We start from the raw sequence: 16,862 nt of genomic DNA, 5'->3' as shown, positions 1-16,862 counted from the left end.
GTATTAAAAATACCTCACTGCTGCATAACCACCACGGTATTAAAAACACCTCACTGTCGCATAACCACCACGTTATTAAAAACACCTCACTGCCGCATCACCACCACGGTATTAAAAACACCTCACTTCCACATCACCACCACGTTATTAAAAACACCTCACTGTCGCATAACCACCACGGTATTAAAAACACCTCACCACCGCATCCACACCACGTTATTAAAAACACCTCACTGCCGCATAACCACCACGTTATTAAAAACACCTCACTTCCGCATAACCACCATGTTATTAAAAACACCTCACCACCACATAACCACCACGGTATTAAAAACCCCTCACTGTCGCATAACCACCACGGTATTAAAAACACCGCACTGCCGCATAACCACCACGTTATTAAAAACACCTCACTGTCGCATAACCACCACGGTATTAAAACACCTCACCACCGCATACACACCACGTTATTAAAAACACCTCACTGCCGCATAACCACCACGTCATTAAAAACACCTCACTTCCACATCACCACCATGTTATTAAAAACACTTCACCGTCGCATAACCACCATGGTATTAAAAACACCTCACCACCACATAACCACCAAGGTATTAAAAACACCTCACTGTCGCATAACCACCACGGTATTAAAAACACCTCACTGCCGCATTACCACCACGTTATTAAAAACACCTCACTTCCACATCACCACCACATTATTAAAAACACCTCACTGTCGCATAACCACCACGGTATTAAAAACACCTCACTGCCGCATCACCACCACGGTATTAAAAACACCTCACTTCCACATCACCACCACGTTATTAAAAACACCTCACTGTCGAATAACCACCATGGTATTAAAAACACCTCACCACCACATAACCACCACGGTATTAAAAACACCTCACTGTCGCATAACCACCACAGTATTAAAAACACCTCACTTCCGCATAACCACCACGGTATTAAAAACACCTCACTGTCGCATAACCACCACGTTATTAAAAACACCTCACTGCCGCATCACCACCACGGTATTAAAAACACCTCACTTCCACATCACCACCACGTTATTAAAAACACCTCACTGTCGCATAACCACCACGGTATTAAAAACACCTCGCCACTGCATACACACCACGTTATTAAAAACACCTCACTGCCGCATAACCACCACGTTATTAAAAACACCTCACTGCCGCATAACCACCACGTTATTAAAAACACCTCACTTCCGCATAACCACCACGTTATTAAAAACACCTCACTGCTGCATAACCACCACGTTATTAAAAACACCTCACTTCCGCATAACCACCACGTTATTAAAAACACCTCACTGTCGCATAACCACCACGGTATTAAAAACACCTCACTGCCGCATCACCACCACGGTATTAAAAACACCTCACTTCCACATCACCACCACGTTATTAAAAACACCTCACTGTCGCATAACCATCATGGTATTAAAAACACCTCACCACCACGGTATTAAAAACACCTCACTGCCGCATCACCACCATGGTATTAAAAACACCTCACTTCCACATCACCACCACGTTATTAAAAACACCTCACTGTCGCATAACCACCACGGTATTAAAAACACCTCACCACCGCATACACACCACGTTATTAAAAATACCTCACTGCCGCATAACCACCACGTTATTAAAAACACCTCACTGTCGCATAACCACCACGTTATTAAAAACACCTCACTGCTGCATAACCACCACGGTATTAAAAACACCTCACCACCGCATAACCACCACGGTATTAAAAACACCTCACTTCCACAGCACCACCACGTTATTAAAAACACCTCACTTCCACATAACCACCACGGTATTAAAAACCCCTCACTGTCGCATAACCACCACGTTATTAAAAACACCTCACCACCGCATAACCACCACAGTATTAAAAACACCTCACTTCCACATCACCACCACTTTATTAAAAACACCTCACTGTCGCATAACCACCACGGTATTAAAAACACCTCACTTCCACATCACCACCACGTTATTAAAAACACCTCACTGTCGCATAACCACCACGGTATTAAAAACACCTCACCACCGCATACACACCACGTTATTAAAAAATACCTCACTGCCGCATAACCACCACGTTATTAAAAACACCTCACTGTCGCATAACCACCACGTTATTAAAAACACCTCACTGCTGCATAACCACCACGGTATTAAAAACACCTCACTGCCGCATTACCACCACGTTATTAAAAACACCTCACTGTCGCATAACCACCACGTTATTAAAAACACCTCACTGCTGCATAACCACCACGGTATTAAAAACACCTCACTGTCGCATAACCACCACGGTATTAAAAACAACTCACCACCGCATAACCACCACGGTATTAAAAACACCTCACTTCCACAGCACCACCACGTTATTAAAAACACCTCACTTCCACATCACCACCACGTTATTAAAAACACCTCACTGTCGCATAACCACCACGGTATTAAAAACACCTCACCACCGCATACACACCACGTTATTAAAAATACCTCACTGCCGCATAACCACCACGTTATTAAAAACACCTCACTGTCGCATAACCACCACGTTATTAAAAACACCTCACTGCTGCATAACCACCACGGTATTAAAAACACCTCACTGCCGCATTACCACCACGTTATTAAAAACACCTCACTGTCGCATAACCACCACGTTATTAAAAACACCTCACTGCTGCATAACCACCACGGTATTAAAAACACCTCACTGTCGCATAACCACCACGGTATTAAAAACAACTCACCACCGCATAACCACCACAGTATTAAAAACACCTCACTTCCACATCACCACCACTTTATTAAAAACACCTCATTGTCGCATAACCACCACGGTATTAAAAACACCTCACCACTGCATACACACCACGTTATTAAAAACACCTCACTTCCGCATAACCACCACGTTATTAAAAACACCTCATTGTCGCATACCACCACGTTATTAAAAACACCTCACTGCTGCATAACCACCACGGTATTAAAAACACCTCACTGTCGCATAACCACCACGGTATTAAAAACACCTCACCACCGCATAACCACCACGGTATTAAAAACACCTCACTTCCACATCACCACCACATTATTAAAAACACCTTTCCACATAACCACCACGGTATTAAAAACCCCTCACTGTCGCATAACCACCACGTTATTAAAAACACCTCACCACCGCATAACCACCACAGTATTAAAAACACCTCACTTCCACATCACCACCACTTTATTAAAAACACCACCTCCACGTAATTCAAAATAGCTCTCACTGTGCAATTCAAAACTCACCACGCATCGCTTTTGAGACAGGTTTGTTGTAATGGAGAATAAGTATGCGAGTTGTCGTGTTGTCATGATTTCCACCAAGTAGAATTCAAAGATTTATTTTGCAAATTAATTTGTAATATTCATGATATTACATTTTTATAAGCAATTGAAGTTGAAGATAGACCTTCATAAAAAAAAAAATTAGAGGAGGGGAGGGGAGGGGTGGAGACCTGGCTATATCGTCTATCGATAATTCCAGCAATCTGTGTGTGTGTGTGTGTCTGTCTGTCTGTCTGTCTGTCTGTCTGTCTCTCTGTCTGTCTGTCTGTCTGTGTGTCTGTGTGTGTGTGTGTGTGTCTGTCTGTGTGTGTGTGTATGTGTGTGTGTGTGTGTGTGTGTGTGCGTGTCTGCGTGTGCGTGTGTGTGTGTGCGTCTGTGTGTGCGTGTGTGTGTGTGTGTGTGTGTGTGTGTGTGTGTGTGTGTGTGTGTAAGAGAGACCGCTGTTTCTCGACAACCGCTGGTCCGATCGAATTGAAACTTGCCAGATATATTGCTGGGGACCTGAGGATGTGCCTTTTCAAGGTTTGACATTAATCGGACAAGTCCTTCCCAAGTTATGGCCATTTATTTACCAACCAATGACAAGACACGTTGCTGCGTGGACGTGGCCGATGGGGAAGGGAAGCTCAGCCGCGTTCCCCATTGCAGGTTACAACGTACAGGCTTCGGATAATGATGACTTCGTGTATTCTAGTAATTTCTCGATTTCTTATGCGCATTTATAGATAAACACAATGCCCCAAGTTATGATCGTTTTCATATTAGACGATGCATAAATTTCGGTAACATCAGAGTGCTGGTATGCTCCGAACCAGGAAGGTTGTTTTTTCTCTCTCTTCTCTTCTCTTTTTGTTTTTCCTTGCCACGACATTGCGAAAACGTAAAATACGTTGGCGCTAATTGAATAATTGGGTATTAAAACTAAATTGCGAATAATCGTAACTGCGAATAATATGCCAACCTCCGGGCCACGCATGTACGGGCACTTGGGAGCGAAGAAACGGCCTGTGTGATTGTTGTTTGTTGCTCGCGGTTTGAATATTTATTAATTTTTTTATTATTTTTTTCCAATTTTGGAAGCCTAATAAGAGTTTTAGCCCCCCACCTTGCCCCATATTAAAATACACATTGATAGAGAGCAGGTGCATTGACTGCAGTGTTTTTAGGGTGAATCTATCTGTTTGGAGTAAGTGATGATGGCTCCCAGAGCCAAACTGGCCACTGATATAAATGCCTTTTAAGGTGAATCCTGTAGAAACTAGAAAGGCACTCGGTAGAGTGCATACCTCCGCCAGGCAATGCCTGATCCACGAGAACATATCAGGCCCAATACATTTTTGAAATATCATGCTTTATATCATTTTTGGCCCTATCTCTCAATGGTGAAGAATCACGAAAAAAATTCTAATAGCCGGATCCGGATCTTCACCAAAAGCTAATCAGTTCGTCCTTGTCGCGCACCCAACCTGTCCACAAATTTTCATCCGGATTCGTCCACAACTTTTTGAGATATCCTGCACACATACAAACAACCAGACAAACAAACAAACAGACAGAAAGGGGTGAAAACATAACCTCCTTCACCTTCGGTGGCGGAGGTAATAATAACAGATTATTATTATTTGGCAAAAACACATTTAGCCGAGAATGTTGGTCTGTTGAGTTTGTCTTTCTGTCTGTTTGTCACACGATTTTTGGCCACAGTTTTCAAGCAATCGTTCTGAAATTTTTACGTATATATGTGCTTAATTTTGGTGAAGATCCGAATCTGGATCCGGATCTGAGAATTCTTTAAGTGATTCTTCACCATTGAGAGACAGGGACTAAAATAATATTGAGCACAATATCTCAAAAATTTGTGGATGGATTGGGATGAAGCTCAGTGGACATGTTGGGTGTGTGACAAGGACGAATTGATTCGATTTTGGTGAATATCCGAATCCGGATTCGAGAATTTTGCAAGTGATTCTTCACCGTTGAGGGATGGGTTTAAAAACCATGTGTAGCATGGTATCTCAACACGTTGTGGACGAGTTCTGACAAAAAAAAAAACTAGGTGGATGAGTTGGTAAGGTGACAAGACCAAGCAGATTCGATTTTGGTTGACGTCTGGAATAAGATCCGACCTATCAGTGGGATACAAAATGTAAACTGTTCAGCCTGGCGGAGGTGTGCACTCCAATGAGTGCCGTTCTGTTTCGTCAAGTGTCACTCCATGAGCGATTTTTCATTCTCTTTGTTTATCCAACGATTTTCTCTTCAACTTCTCGACCAAGGTGAATAAAGCTTGAATCATGATAATGGTCTCTGTTCGAGGAGTTCAGATTGAAAATTGTTTTTAGCCGCGTCTCGCGTTGTGGCGAAAAAGAGCTCGTGGCTTTCGCGTGGTCGTGGTCGTGGTCGTGGTCGTGGTCGTGGTCGTGGTCGTGGTCGTGGTCGTGGTCGTGGTCGTGGTCGTGGTTCCAAAACCTTTAGGACTCAGCTCTTTTATATACAGGATCCGAATCTCCTTAAATAATAAACACTTGTACACATCCTCGCATTGAGGGTGCCTTTTGAGAGCGTCTATCATGAACTTTTAAATATATTCGGACATTTGCTTTAAAGTTTCGAAAAGTTCACGTTACTATTTAAAGATTATTCCATTTAATGTGTTGTAATTTCGTAAATACACTATTTTCTCGTCATGAACGGCGATCGTCCATGACGGGTCTCGCTATTGGCTCAATCAAGGCACGTGACGAAATATCGGAAGTTGTTGTTGTTTTTTTCTTTTTCTTCTTCTTCCTCTTCTTTTTCTTCTTCTTCTGGTGAAGCCAAAGCCTTTTGGACGTGGCTCTTGGATACATTTGTCCTTGTTTCCATTACGAATGATCTTACGTGTTTTTTGATAATTTAGCTTACCTATCCACTATTTTTAGATCCTCGTGGAGGATCTCGAGATCTTACTGACGTTGTTGTTCTTCATTTTCTTCTTGTGGACTTTTTTGTTTCACAGCCTCCAGTTTTCATCGAAACTTCCTGAAACTTGGCATATATATGTATAAATACCCTGCGCAGACAGTAACCATCTCCGATTTTGAAAATTCCTACTAGAAAAAAGTTATGACGTCAAAATATCTCCGCCAATGGAAATCGCCTAAAAAAATTATCTCCCAAACTCGGCAAGCTTTTTGAATTCTGTTTGCGGGAATCGAACAGGGCATTAGCAACGATGAATTACCGCACATATGATACGTCACTATGACGTCATATCAATTTTTATGACGTCATTCCTATTTTTTGACATTTTTTGTTTCACAACCCAGAGTTTTCATCGGATCTTCGTGAAACTTGCCATGTATATGCAGAAAGCCCACGCGCAGGCAGTAACCATCTCCGATTTTGGAAATTCTTCCTAGAAAAAAGTTGACGTTATAATATCACCGCTTATGGAAATCGCCTATACCATTATCTCCGAAACTCGGCAAGCTGTTAGAATTTTGTTTGCGGGAATCAAGCCGGGCATTAGCACAGATCATTTATCGCAAAACCTGATACATCCCAATGACGTCATATACGTGTTTATGACGTCATCATTAAGAGGACGAGGATCTTAGCTCATTTGAGCTTGTTATTGAAGAATGACGAATGATGGAATCTCGCGAGATTGTGATTTTAAACGTTTTTGAAATTTCCTTTTCATATTGTTCTTGACGAAAAGGAACTGGGATGTTAATAATGGGAAGAGATTGTGAATTTAACGTTGTTCCATCGGTAAGATCGGCCAAATGACTTCCTGTGCCAAAGTTCCTTGTGTATCCTTACGTAACATTGTTAAGAATGGGATAAAAGGGGGAGGGGATGATAGAGAGTTGGGAGTGTGAGGTTGAGTCTTTGGGACAGAAGTTGAGGCTTGGGATTGGGAAAGGGCTTGAGGACTTGGAGTTTGTGAGAAGGGGGTGAGGGTTAGGGTTAGAGGACTTAAAGTCACTCGGGTCCTTGCTCGTGGATAATATTTAACTAACTGAACCCGTTTTTAGAATTGTGTTAAGGTTTGTACTGTAGTTGCACTAAGTAGCATTGGAAAACCTTTTAAAAGAAAGAAAACAAAAATGTTTTATAGCAAGCCGACTCTGCCTGAAGTCGATATAAAACTTATGACTTTCATGAAACTGTTTTGTTACTTTTCCCCCAATATTTGAGGAACAAAGTTTCCCACGTTTGTTTATCTGCTTGTCCACTGAAACAATGTCAACTGAAGCCACTCATATTAACTTCCATTCCACATCACTAGTGTGCTAAAATAATCTCCAATCTTGTTTAACACACAACAGAATGAAATGAATCTTAGCAGAGCCCCAATCCATGTACGTTAGGTAAGAGTTTAGGAGGCCTGGGGGCATTTATAGTTTTTATAATGTCAGAAGCTGCTCTGGCAGGTAACTATTAAATGGTGAAGACAAAATTCCAATGTGCGTTATACACACAAGTTACTAGTTAGAGAGGGAGGAGCAGGGTCAAACATACTGACATATTTGCATACGTAATAAACAGTTGGTCCCATGCAAAATTGGTGAGGATAGTGGAGAGAAGGAAGGGTAGAATACTTAGAAGGTTGAAGGGATACATGAGAAAGAAGGTGAAGAGGAGGCAAGTCCAAGTGGAGTTGGCAGTCCAAGTGAATCCACTAAATTTGCGTATGTATTCGATGTAAATATTCTCGAAGCAAACACTACATTATTCGGTTTCATTGTAATTGAACGCCTGTGCTTGTTTGCTGCAGGTGCATACGGAGATCCACTACCTCCACCTGAACCTCTGAGAAGTCATCGAAAACCGGGTTCTCCACAACATTCTGGAACTCCATTCTTTTGTCCGGCGCAGCATACCCGGACTTGCGCTCGTCTGAAACGTACATGGCTCGTCCTTGGAATGCATTCTCATCATTAGGTGATTCCTCACTCTGTGTTTGCCCCCTGTTTCTACACCCACTGCAGACCTTGCAGCATTTCATAGAGATTAAGAATGCCACAACAGCAACAATAAGTAGACCGAAACAGCCAAACATTAAAGCAGGTGAGAATGACCGGAATGTTTTGTGGATGAGAGCTGGGTTGATGACCAAGTGGAAGAACGCAGTGGATTCTCCATAACTGTTTTGGGATCTACACAAATATAATCCAGAGAGTGCTAGAATGGAAGGTATGGTGATTTGACTGCGAACTTCGAAGTCACTGACATTTATCGTCTGGCTTTGCAGCTCATTTCCCTGAGGATCTAGCCAACTTAGTATGGGTCTTGGATTTCCAGAAGCTTCACAACTCAGTGTGACGTGAGATGCCGGCGGTGATATCACTTCCGTGAAAGGTGTGGCTACCTCTGGGGGACGGCAGGCTTTCAGTGACCCATTGGCATTCAAGAGATCTAAAGAAGAAGCACAATGCTGGTCCAAGATAACGTTGTCCTTCATCCATTCGTTCTCAATTATTCCGATCCAAAGGCATTCACAGTTGAGGACGTTATCTCGGAGGTCCAAGCGAAAACTTGAGCGATTCAGAGTCGGTGCATCAAACCAGTGTGTTGAGAAGGCCTTAAGGCCGTCCCCTCGAAGGCTGATAAAGTTCAGATGCTTGAGATTCATGAAAGCCCCATTCCTGATCCCTGATGCTATAGTGCTTTTCTCGATAATGATGCTCCTCAAGCTCTGTTGGACTTTGAAAATTTTCGGGCCCAGCACACCGATGTCACGCACCTTAAAAAGCCGCAAATATTCCAGAGCCGGCATAGCTAGACCCATGATGTTCTGAAAAACATGCAACTCGAAAGAGCTCCTCTCAATGACCAAATGGGTCAGGTTCTTGAGGTTCTCAGAGGCGTTGCAGTCGACGGTGATAATCCTGCTGTCGGAAATCAAAAGCCTTTGCAACTTTTGTTGACCGAACAGTTTGCTGCTTACATGAAGTGCCTTACAATCAAACACACAGGCCCAGTTTGCCTGATCGTTGAGTATTGTCGAGCAGGTCGAGCAATTACAGCTGGTAAGGAGACATCCACTGCTCTGAGGCTGAGCGAACCCCCACCCCATTGGTGGGAGTAAAGTCATCAGGGCCAGCACTTTATACTTCATTTTCTCTTCAGCTGCAACACAAGAATTACAAATGACAAGAATGTATTGTAGTTGAGATCGACCATGACGTAAACTGAAATTTGTCACAAGGAGAAAAGACCTGTGTTTGTCACTTCAGCAACAGATTTACCTTCATCAAGGAACAAGGCAAGTGTAGGTCTGTCGTCCTAAATATCTCCCTGGGTGGATAATTGACGTTTTGTGGGGAATGCTTGAAAAGGTTGAAATTGAATGTACAAGTGGTTTGGAGGGAACTTGCAAGAACCAGGGCAATGCTTTCAGTGAGGTACCACACAGCGATGCACCACATAGTGATGTAAAACAGAGCAATGCAAAACACAGCAATGCACCACACAGCGATGTACAACACAGTAATGTACAACACAGTGATGTACCATACAGCAATGCACCACACATTGATGTACAACACAACGATGTACAATACAATGATGAACCACACAGCAAAGTACCACACATTGCTGTATAACACAACGATGTACAGTACCGTGATGCACCACACAGCGATGTACCACACATTGACATATAACACAACGATGTACAATACAGTGATGTACCATACATTGATCTATAACACAACGATGTGTAATACAGTGATGTACCACACAGCAATGTACGACACATTGATGTATAACACAACGATGTACAATACAGTGATGTACCACACAGCAATGTACAACACAGTGAGGTACCACACAGCGATGCACCACATAGTGATGTAAAACAGAGCAATGAAAAACACAGCAATGCACCACACAGTGATGTACAACACAGTAATGTACAACACAGTGATGTACCATACAGCAATGCACCACACATTGATGTACAACACAACGATGTACAATACAGTGATGAACCACACAGCAAAGTACCACACATTGCTGTATAACACAACGATGTACAGTACCGTGATGCACCACACAGCGATGTACCACACATTGACAAATAACACAACGATGTACAATACAGTGATGTACCATACAGCAATGTACCATGCATTGATCTATAACACAACGATGTGTAATACAGTGATGTACCACACAGCAATGTACGACACATTGATGTATAACACAACGATGTACAATACAGTGATGTACCACACAGCAATGTACAACACAGTGAGGTACCACACAGCGATGCACCACATAGTGATGTAAAACAGAGCAATGTAAAACACAGCAATGCACCACACAGCGATGTACAACACAGTAATGTACAACACAGTGATGTACCATACAGCAATGTACGACACATTGATGTATAACACAACGATGTACAATACAGTGATGTATCACACAACAATGTACCACACATTGATGCACCACACAGCAATGTACCACACATTGATGTATACCACATGATGTATAACACATGGATGTACAATACAGTGATGTACCACACAGCAATGTACCACACATTGATGTACCACACAGCAATGTACCACACATTGATGTATAACACATGGATGTACAATACAGTGATGTACCATACAGCAATGTACCACACATTGATGTATAACACAACGATGTACAATACAGTGATGTACCACACAGCAATGTACCACACATTGATGTATAACACAATGATGTACAATACAGTGATGTACCACACAGCAATGTACCACATATTGATGTATAACACAACGATGTACAATACAGTGATGTACCACACAGCAATGTACCACACATTGATGTACCACACAGCAATGTACCACACATGGATGTACAATACAGTGATGTACCATACAGCAATGTACCACAACGAAGTACAATACAGTGATGTACCATACAGCAATGTACCACACATTGATGTATAACACAACGATGTACAATACAGTGATGTACCACACAGCAATGTACCACACATTGATGTATAACACAACGATGTACAATACAGTGATGTACCACACAGCAATGTACCACACATTGATGTATAACATAACGATGTATAATACAGTGATGTACCATACAGCAATGTACCACACATTGATGTATAACACAACGATGTTCAATACAGTGATGTACCACATAGCAATGTACCACACATTGATGTATAACACAACGATGTACAATACAGTAATGTACCATACAGCAATGTACCAAACATTGATGTATAACACAACGATGTACATTACAGTGATGTACCACACAGCAATGTACCACACATTGATGTATAACACAATGATGTACAATACAGTGATGTACCACACAGCAATGTACCACACATTGATGTATAACACAACGATGTACAATACAGTAATGTACCATACAGCAATGTACCAAACATTGATGTATAACACAACGATGTACATTACAGTGATGTACCATACAGCAATTTGCCACACATTGATGTATAACACAACGATGTACAATACAGTGATGTACAATACAGTGAAATACCACACAGGAATGTACCACACTTTGATGTATAACACATTTATGTACAATACAGTGATGTACCACACATTGATGTATAACATATGGATGTACAATACTGTGATGTACCACACAGCAATGTACCACACATTGATGTATAACACAACGATGTACAATACAGTGATGTACCACACAGCAATGTACCACACATTGATGTATAACACGATGTACAATACAGTGATGTACCACACATTGATGTACAATACAGTGATGTACCACACAGCAATGTACCACACATTGATGTATAACACAACGATGTACAATACAGTGATGTACCATACAGCAATGTACCACACATTGATGTATAACACAAAGATGTACAATACAGTGATGTACCACACAGCAATGTACCACACATTGATGTATAACACAACGATGTACAATACAGTGATGTACCACACAGCAATGTACCACACATTGATGTATAACACAACGATGTACAATACAGTGATGTACTACACAGCATGTACCACACAGCAATGTACCACAAAATGATGTACAACACAGTGATGTACAACACATTTTTGGACCACAAAGTGATGATCTACCATGTTTTTGGTATCTGGACAAAGTGTTCATCACAAGCGGCTGAAATGGCTTCACATTCCAGATTTGCTCTCCAGCATGGGCTTTACTACTCCAGAACCTACCATTGTGATGCTGCATGAAAAATGTACACAAGGTACCTCATATATTGTAAAATTTGAATCAAGATTTACATTCTTCACGAAGTGTACAGCAATTAAATCTCCAGGAAAGTGAGAATTGCACTCAACACATCACTTACCCGAAAAACTTTTCTTCAAACATCATAAACCTTCTGCCCACAAAACCAGTTCAAGGAAAACATTTTAGATGATAACCAACAATCATAAGGAGGTTACGTTATTAGCATTTTCATCCTAAAAGTAAAATCTTTGATTATTTATTTATTATTATTAATTTACTCCCAACCTGCCAACCAACTATTCCATCACTCACTTCATCCCTCCTGAATGTCAAGCATCTGGACTTTATATTTTTTTAAACTAAAGCAAAACTTGAAAGTTGAAACCAACCCTGAACTTCTTCGATGGATTGGAATCACTTTAAAAGTGAAGCTTCTCTTGGGGCAGGGCTAAAACTTTTAGGGGGGGGGGTGTAATACTTCATCTTAACTTCACACCTGCAACCAAACATTGCGCTCGACTTTTCTTGCCCTCTGAGAAACTTGGGAATGCTACCTGTAAATTCCCCCCCAACCAGAAAAAATATATCGAAATAAACTTGCGTCGTCCTCTGACAACCAACAAATAACCACAAGAGGAGAGACTTATGGAATGATTGTAATTGTACATGGAAAGGATTTTATTCATCCATAAATCGTGCACACTGGATTTGCTCGGAATCATCGTTGGTTACTGGAGATAGTCGGAGATTTGAAAGTATTTTATAAATACATAAAGTTTTTCTTCAGACAATCTTTACCGTTATAGATCTCGTTAAAATTTACTGCTTCGGTGTTGGTTTTGTGTTTTTTTGATGCATCTTTATAAAATAAGTATCAACATATTTGTCGTTACCTTCGATGTAACATGCTGTTTGACTGAGAGCGATTTCCAACTGGATGTTCATCTAAACTGAACAAAACGGCGAGTAGGTTTGCTCTCCTTGCTGGTAACATGACATTGTTGTGTTTGTAACAAGCGAGTACAATGCAGGTGTCCACATAGCTTGCCTTGGAATTCGTGTGTGCTAGGACGAGGCGGCATCATTTCAATGACCCGGGGGAAATCCCAACGTGATAATTTAGTGCTATCATTGTGTTTTTACATTAGAAGGTTGAGTGTTGATAAATTCTTCATTATTTTTTGACACCAAGTAGTTAATTATTTTGCTTTTGGGTCCATTCAATGCTTGCAGCAGTGTGTGACCTGTGACTGTTATTGCTGAGATACTTTCGTCACCTGGGGGTGAGTTGAAGAAACGGATACAGACATCACCTTTATTTTCATATTCCATAATTATAAACTTCATGCGTCATGTTATTTTAATATTACTCATGTGCCATCTGCATGTATATTTTAAACTCTAGTTTATAGCAAATTCCTTTGTAGAAATAACGGTTTGAATGTAAGTGATATTTTCAGTTTTGATGTTCACGAAAAGAATAACGAATTACAGTTCACGTGCATTGCATTTATTGTTCAGGACTGTGAGGATGATGACATTGATTGATAACACTGGTCTGCGTCATTTCAGAGGTCTAGGTTTTCTCAACGGTTCTCATATGCTTTTTGCATGCTGAATTTAGAAATGTATCTCATTTCGCTCAATCAGGTCAAGTTTTTGACTCAATTTTAAATTGAGGTTTTTTTTTAATTTTTAAATTAAAAAAATTTAAATTTAAAAATTTTGAATTTTTAATTTCGCTCAATCAGGTCAAGTTAACTATCTCACTTTTAAAGAAAAAATAATCCTAATTTGTTTTTTTAATTAGCATTTTTAAAATTCAAAATGAGACAGATTGACAGAAAATGTACAAACTATATATAAAATGACGCACAAGTACTGTTAATGTGAAATTCAACATTAAAAAGACGAAGGAAAAGAGTGACTGCTGGAGTGACTGAAGTTGGGTGTTGCCAGAAACAACGATTTATCTATATTTTTCTGAAATTGAAATGAAAGTAATTGAGAAGGCACTTTCTTCCACATTAAGTGTACTTGTGTGTCATTATATGTATAGTTTGTACATTTTCTGTCAATGTAAGTCTGATTTTGAATTAAAAAAATGCTAATTAAAAAAATAAAATTTTGATTTTTTTTTTCTCCTTAAAATTGAGATAGCATAAAAACTTGACCTGATTAAGCGAAATTAGATACATTTCTGAATTCAGCATGCAAAAAACATATAAGATCCGTTGAGAAAACCTCGACCTCTGAAAAAATATTTCAAATGCAGCCCAGTGTAATCTGTAATACTTTTACATGTCAATAACAATAAGCTGTTATCAAGTATTTTGTTCTTGAACTATACTTCAATTGTTTTGAACAGTTAAACATGTGTATATCGGCATGTCCTAACAAACTGCTATGATGTATGTTGTAGGTTTGGTTCTTCTTTTTATTCTAATGGATTCACCCATTTCTACGATGGATGAATAAAATTATTATTCGGAACAAGCACTTGTTTGCATTTATTACCCCGCTTCCATACGGAACGATATTTCACTTGTAATATTCTTCCATAACTCCAAAGCAGGCACTGAAGCCATTGGAGGCACTGCATCAGAGGTTTAGCAGCACCAGAATATCACAACACATCCTGTGAAATCAAGACTCAAACGGCAAAATGAATTTACATTCAAATCTTACCTTCGGGTAGTGTTTGAAATCTCTCTCTCTCTCTCTCTCTCTCTCTCTCTCTCTCTCTCTCTCTCTCTCTCTCTCTCTCTCTCTCTCTCTCTCTCTCTCTCTCTCTCTCTCTCTCTCTCTCTCTCTCTCTCTCTCTCTCTCTCTCTCTCTCTCTCACTTTCATTAGGCACTTGGTTTTCCGTAGCAAGGTTCTGGGTGCCTTTCTTTATCTCTTGAATACTTCTCAGACAGTCTTGTGAACAGGACACAAATACCCATAAAACGTCTGCACAATGTGTACTGTGCACCCTGATTGTTTGAAGGGCAAACAAACCACATTAGTCAAATGAGTACTGCGTACAGGCAGTTACAGCTCAGTCTGCCTGACTATTGGTTTACGAAATTGTTTATGGTCTTACTTAGGCTGTCTTGCATCGATGACCACCTCGGTTTACGATTTCTTGCACATCCGCAGCTCCAGAAAAAGTGGTTGTTTTGAATATATAATTTTGTTTTCAACGTCAGGGAGTTATCAAATCGTCAAGAATACAAAAAGAATGGGGGTTGAAACAACGAGAATAACATCCAAATCGAGAAAAATGCCTCCTTTGACCCAGAGATTGTCTCAACCATTATCCCAGCAAAGGCAGTTTTATTGACAGACTGACTTTATTGTGAAAAGGACAACACTTACATTGATTGACTGATTAACTTGTGCCTTTCAAAGCAAAATGTAGTTAAGGAGTACTTTCTAAGAAACACGCACAACATTTAGTGAAGGAGGATTGGCTTTTCTGATGATAAAATAGACAGTATAACATTGAATATTAAACATACCAATACCACATACATGCTGTGTGTAATTATATATATATATATATATATATATATATATATATATATATATATATATATATATATATATATATTCTTCTTCTTTCGGCTGCTCCCGTTAGGGGTCGCCACAGCGGATCATCCGTATGATCCGCATAGTGATTTGGCACATGTTTTACGCCGGGTGCCCTTCCTGACGCAACCCTGGTCACCTCTTACGACACAGGGATATGGTACACCTATTTCAACTGGGGTATACACCGGCCCAGTACACTGTACTCATTTCGCCGACCTCGGAAGGATGACAGGCTGAGTCAACCCCCTGGTGTATTAATTCAGTGGCCCAACGGGGCTTGAACTCAGGACCTTTTGGATCCCAAGCTGCTGCCCTAACCACTGCGCCAACACCAGGCTCATATATATATATATATATATATATATATATATATATATATATGTATATATGTATGTATGTATGTATGTATGTATGTATGTATGTATGTATGTATGTATGTATGTATGTATGTATGTATGTATGTATATGTCGTGGCCAAAAATATTGGTTGCACTTTTTTCAAATAACTCACAATTTTCTCTCAAAACAAGTTGAAATTGAAAAACGTATTTGGTCTCCAAAATTCTTTATTTCACTGTTAATATTATAGAACCTTTGTTTTTGATTCAGAACTAAATGTATATACTTTTGAATCAGAAAATAAAAAGAAATGGCAT

At 40.2% G+C, this 16,862-nt stretch overlaps 1 protein-coding gene across 1 annotated transcript; it reads right to left on the bottom strand.

Moving 5' to 3' along the window:
- Positions 1-3,806: 3,806 nt before the first annotated feature.
- Positions 3,807-15,542, bottom strand: LOC147011831 (uncharacterized). The gene is made up of 2 exons (XM_085857179.1): positions 15,318-15,542; positions 3,807-9,518 (listed from the first exon to the last, which is right to left on the bottom strand). The coding sequence occupies exons 1-2, from the start codon at positions 15,478-15,480 to the stop codon at positions 8,128-8,130; spliced, it is 1,554 nt and encodes a 517-aa protein (XP_085713305.1). The 5' UTR covers positions 15,481-15,542; the 3' UTR covers positions 3,807-8,127.
- Between the last annotated feature and the right edge of the window lie 1,320 nt (positions 15,543-16,862).

This window comes from Eptatretus burgeri, chromosome 15 (genome assembly GCF_056783735.1).
Source record: "Eptatretus burgeri isolate ZD-2024b chromosome 15, Ebu_testis_v1, whole genome shotgun sequence".
Taxonomy (NCBI): Eukaryota; Metazoa; Chordata; class Myxini; order Myxiniformes; family Myxinidae; genus Eptatretus; species Eptatretus burgeri.
This window is presented reverse-complemented; position numbering and strand designations above follow the sequence as displayed.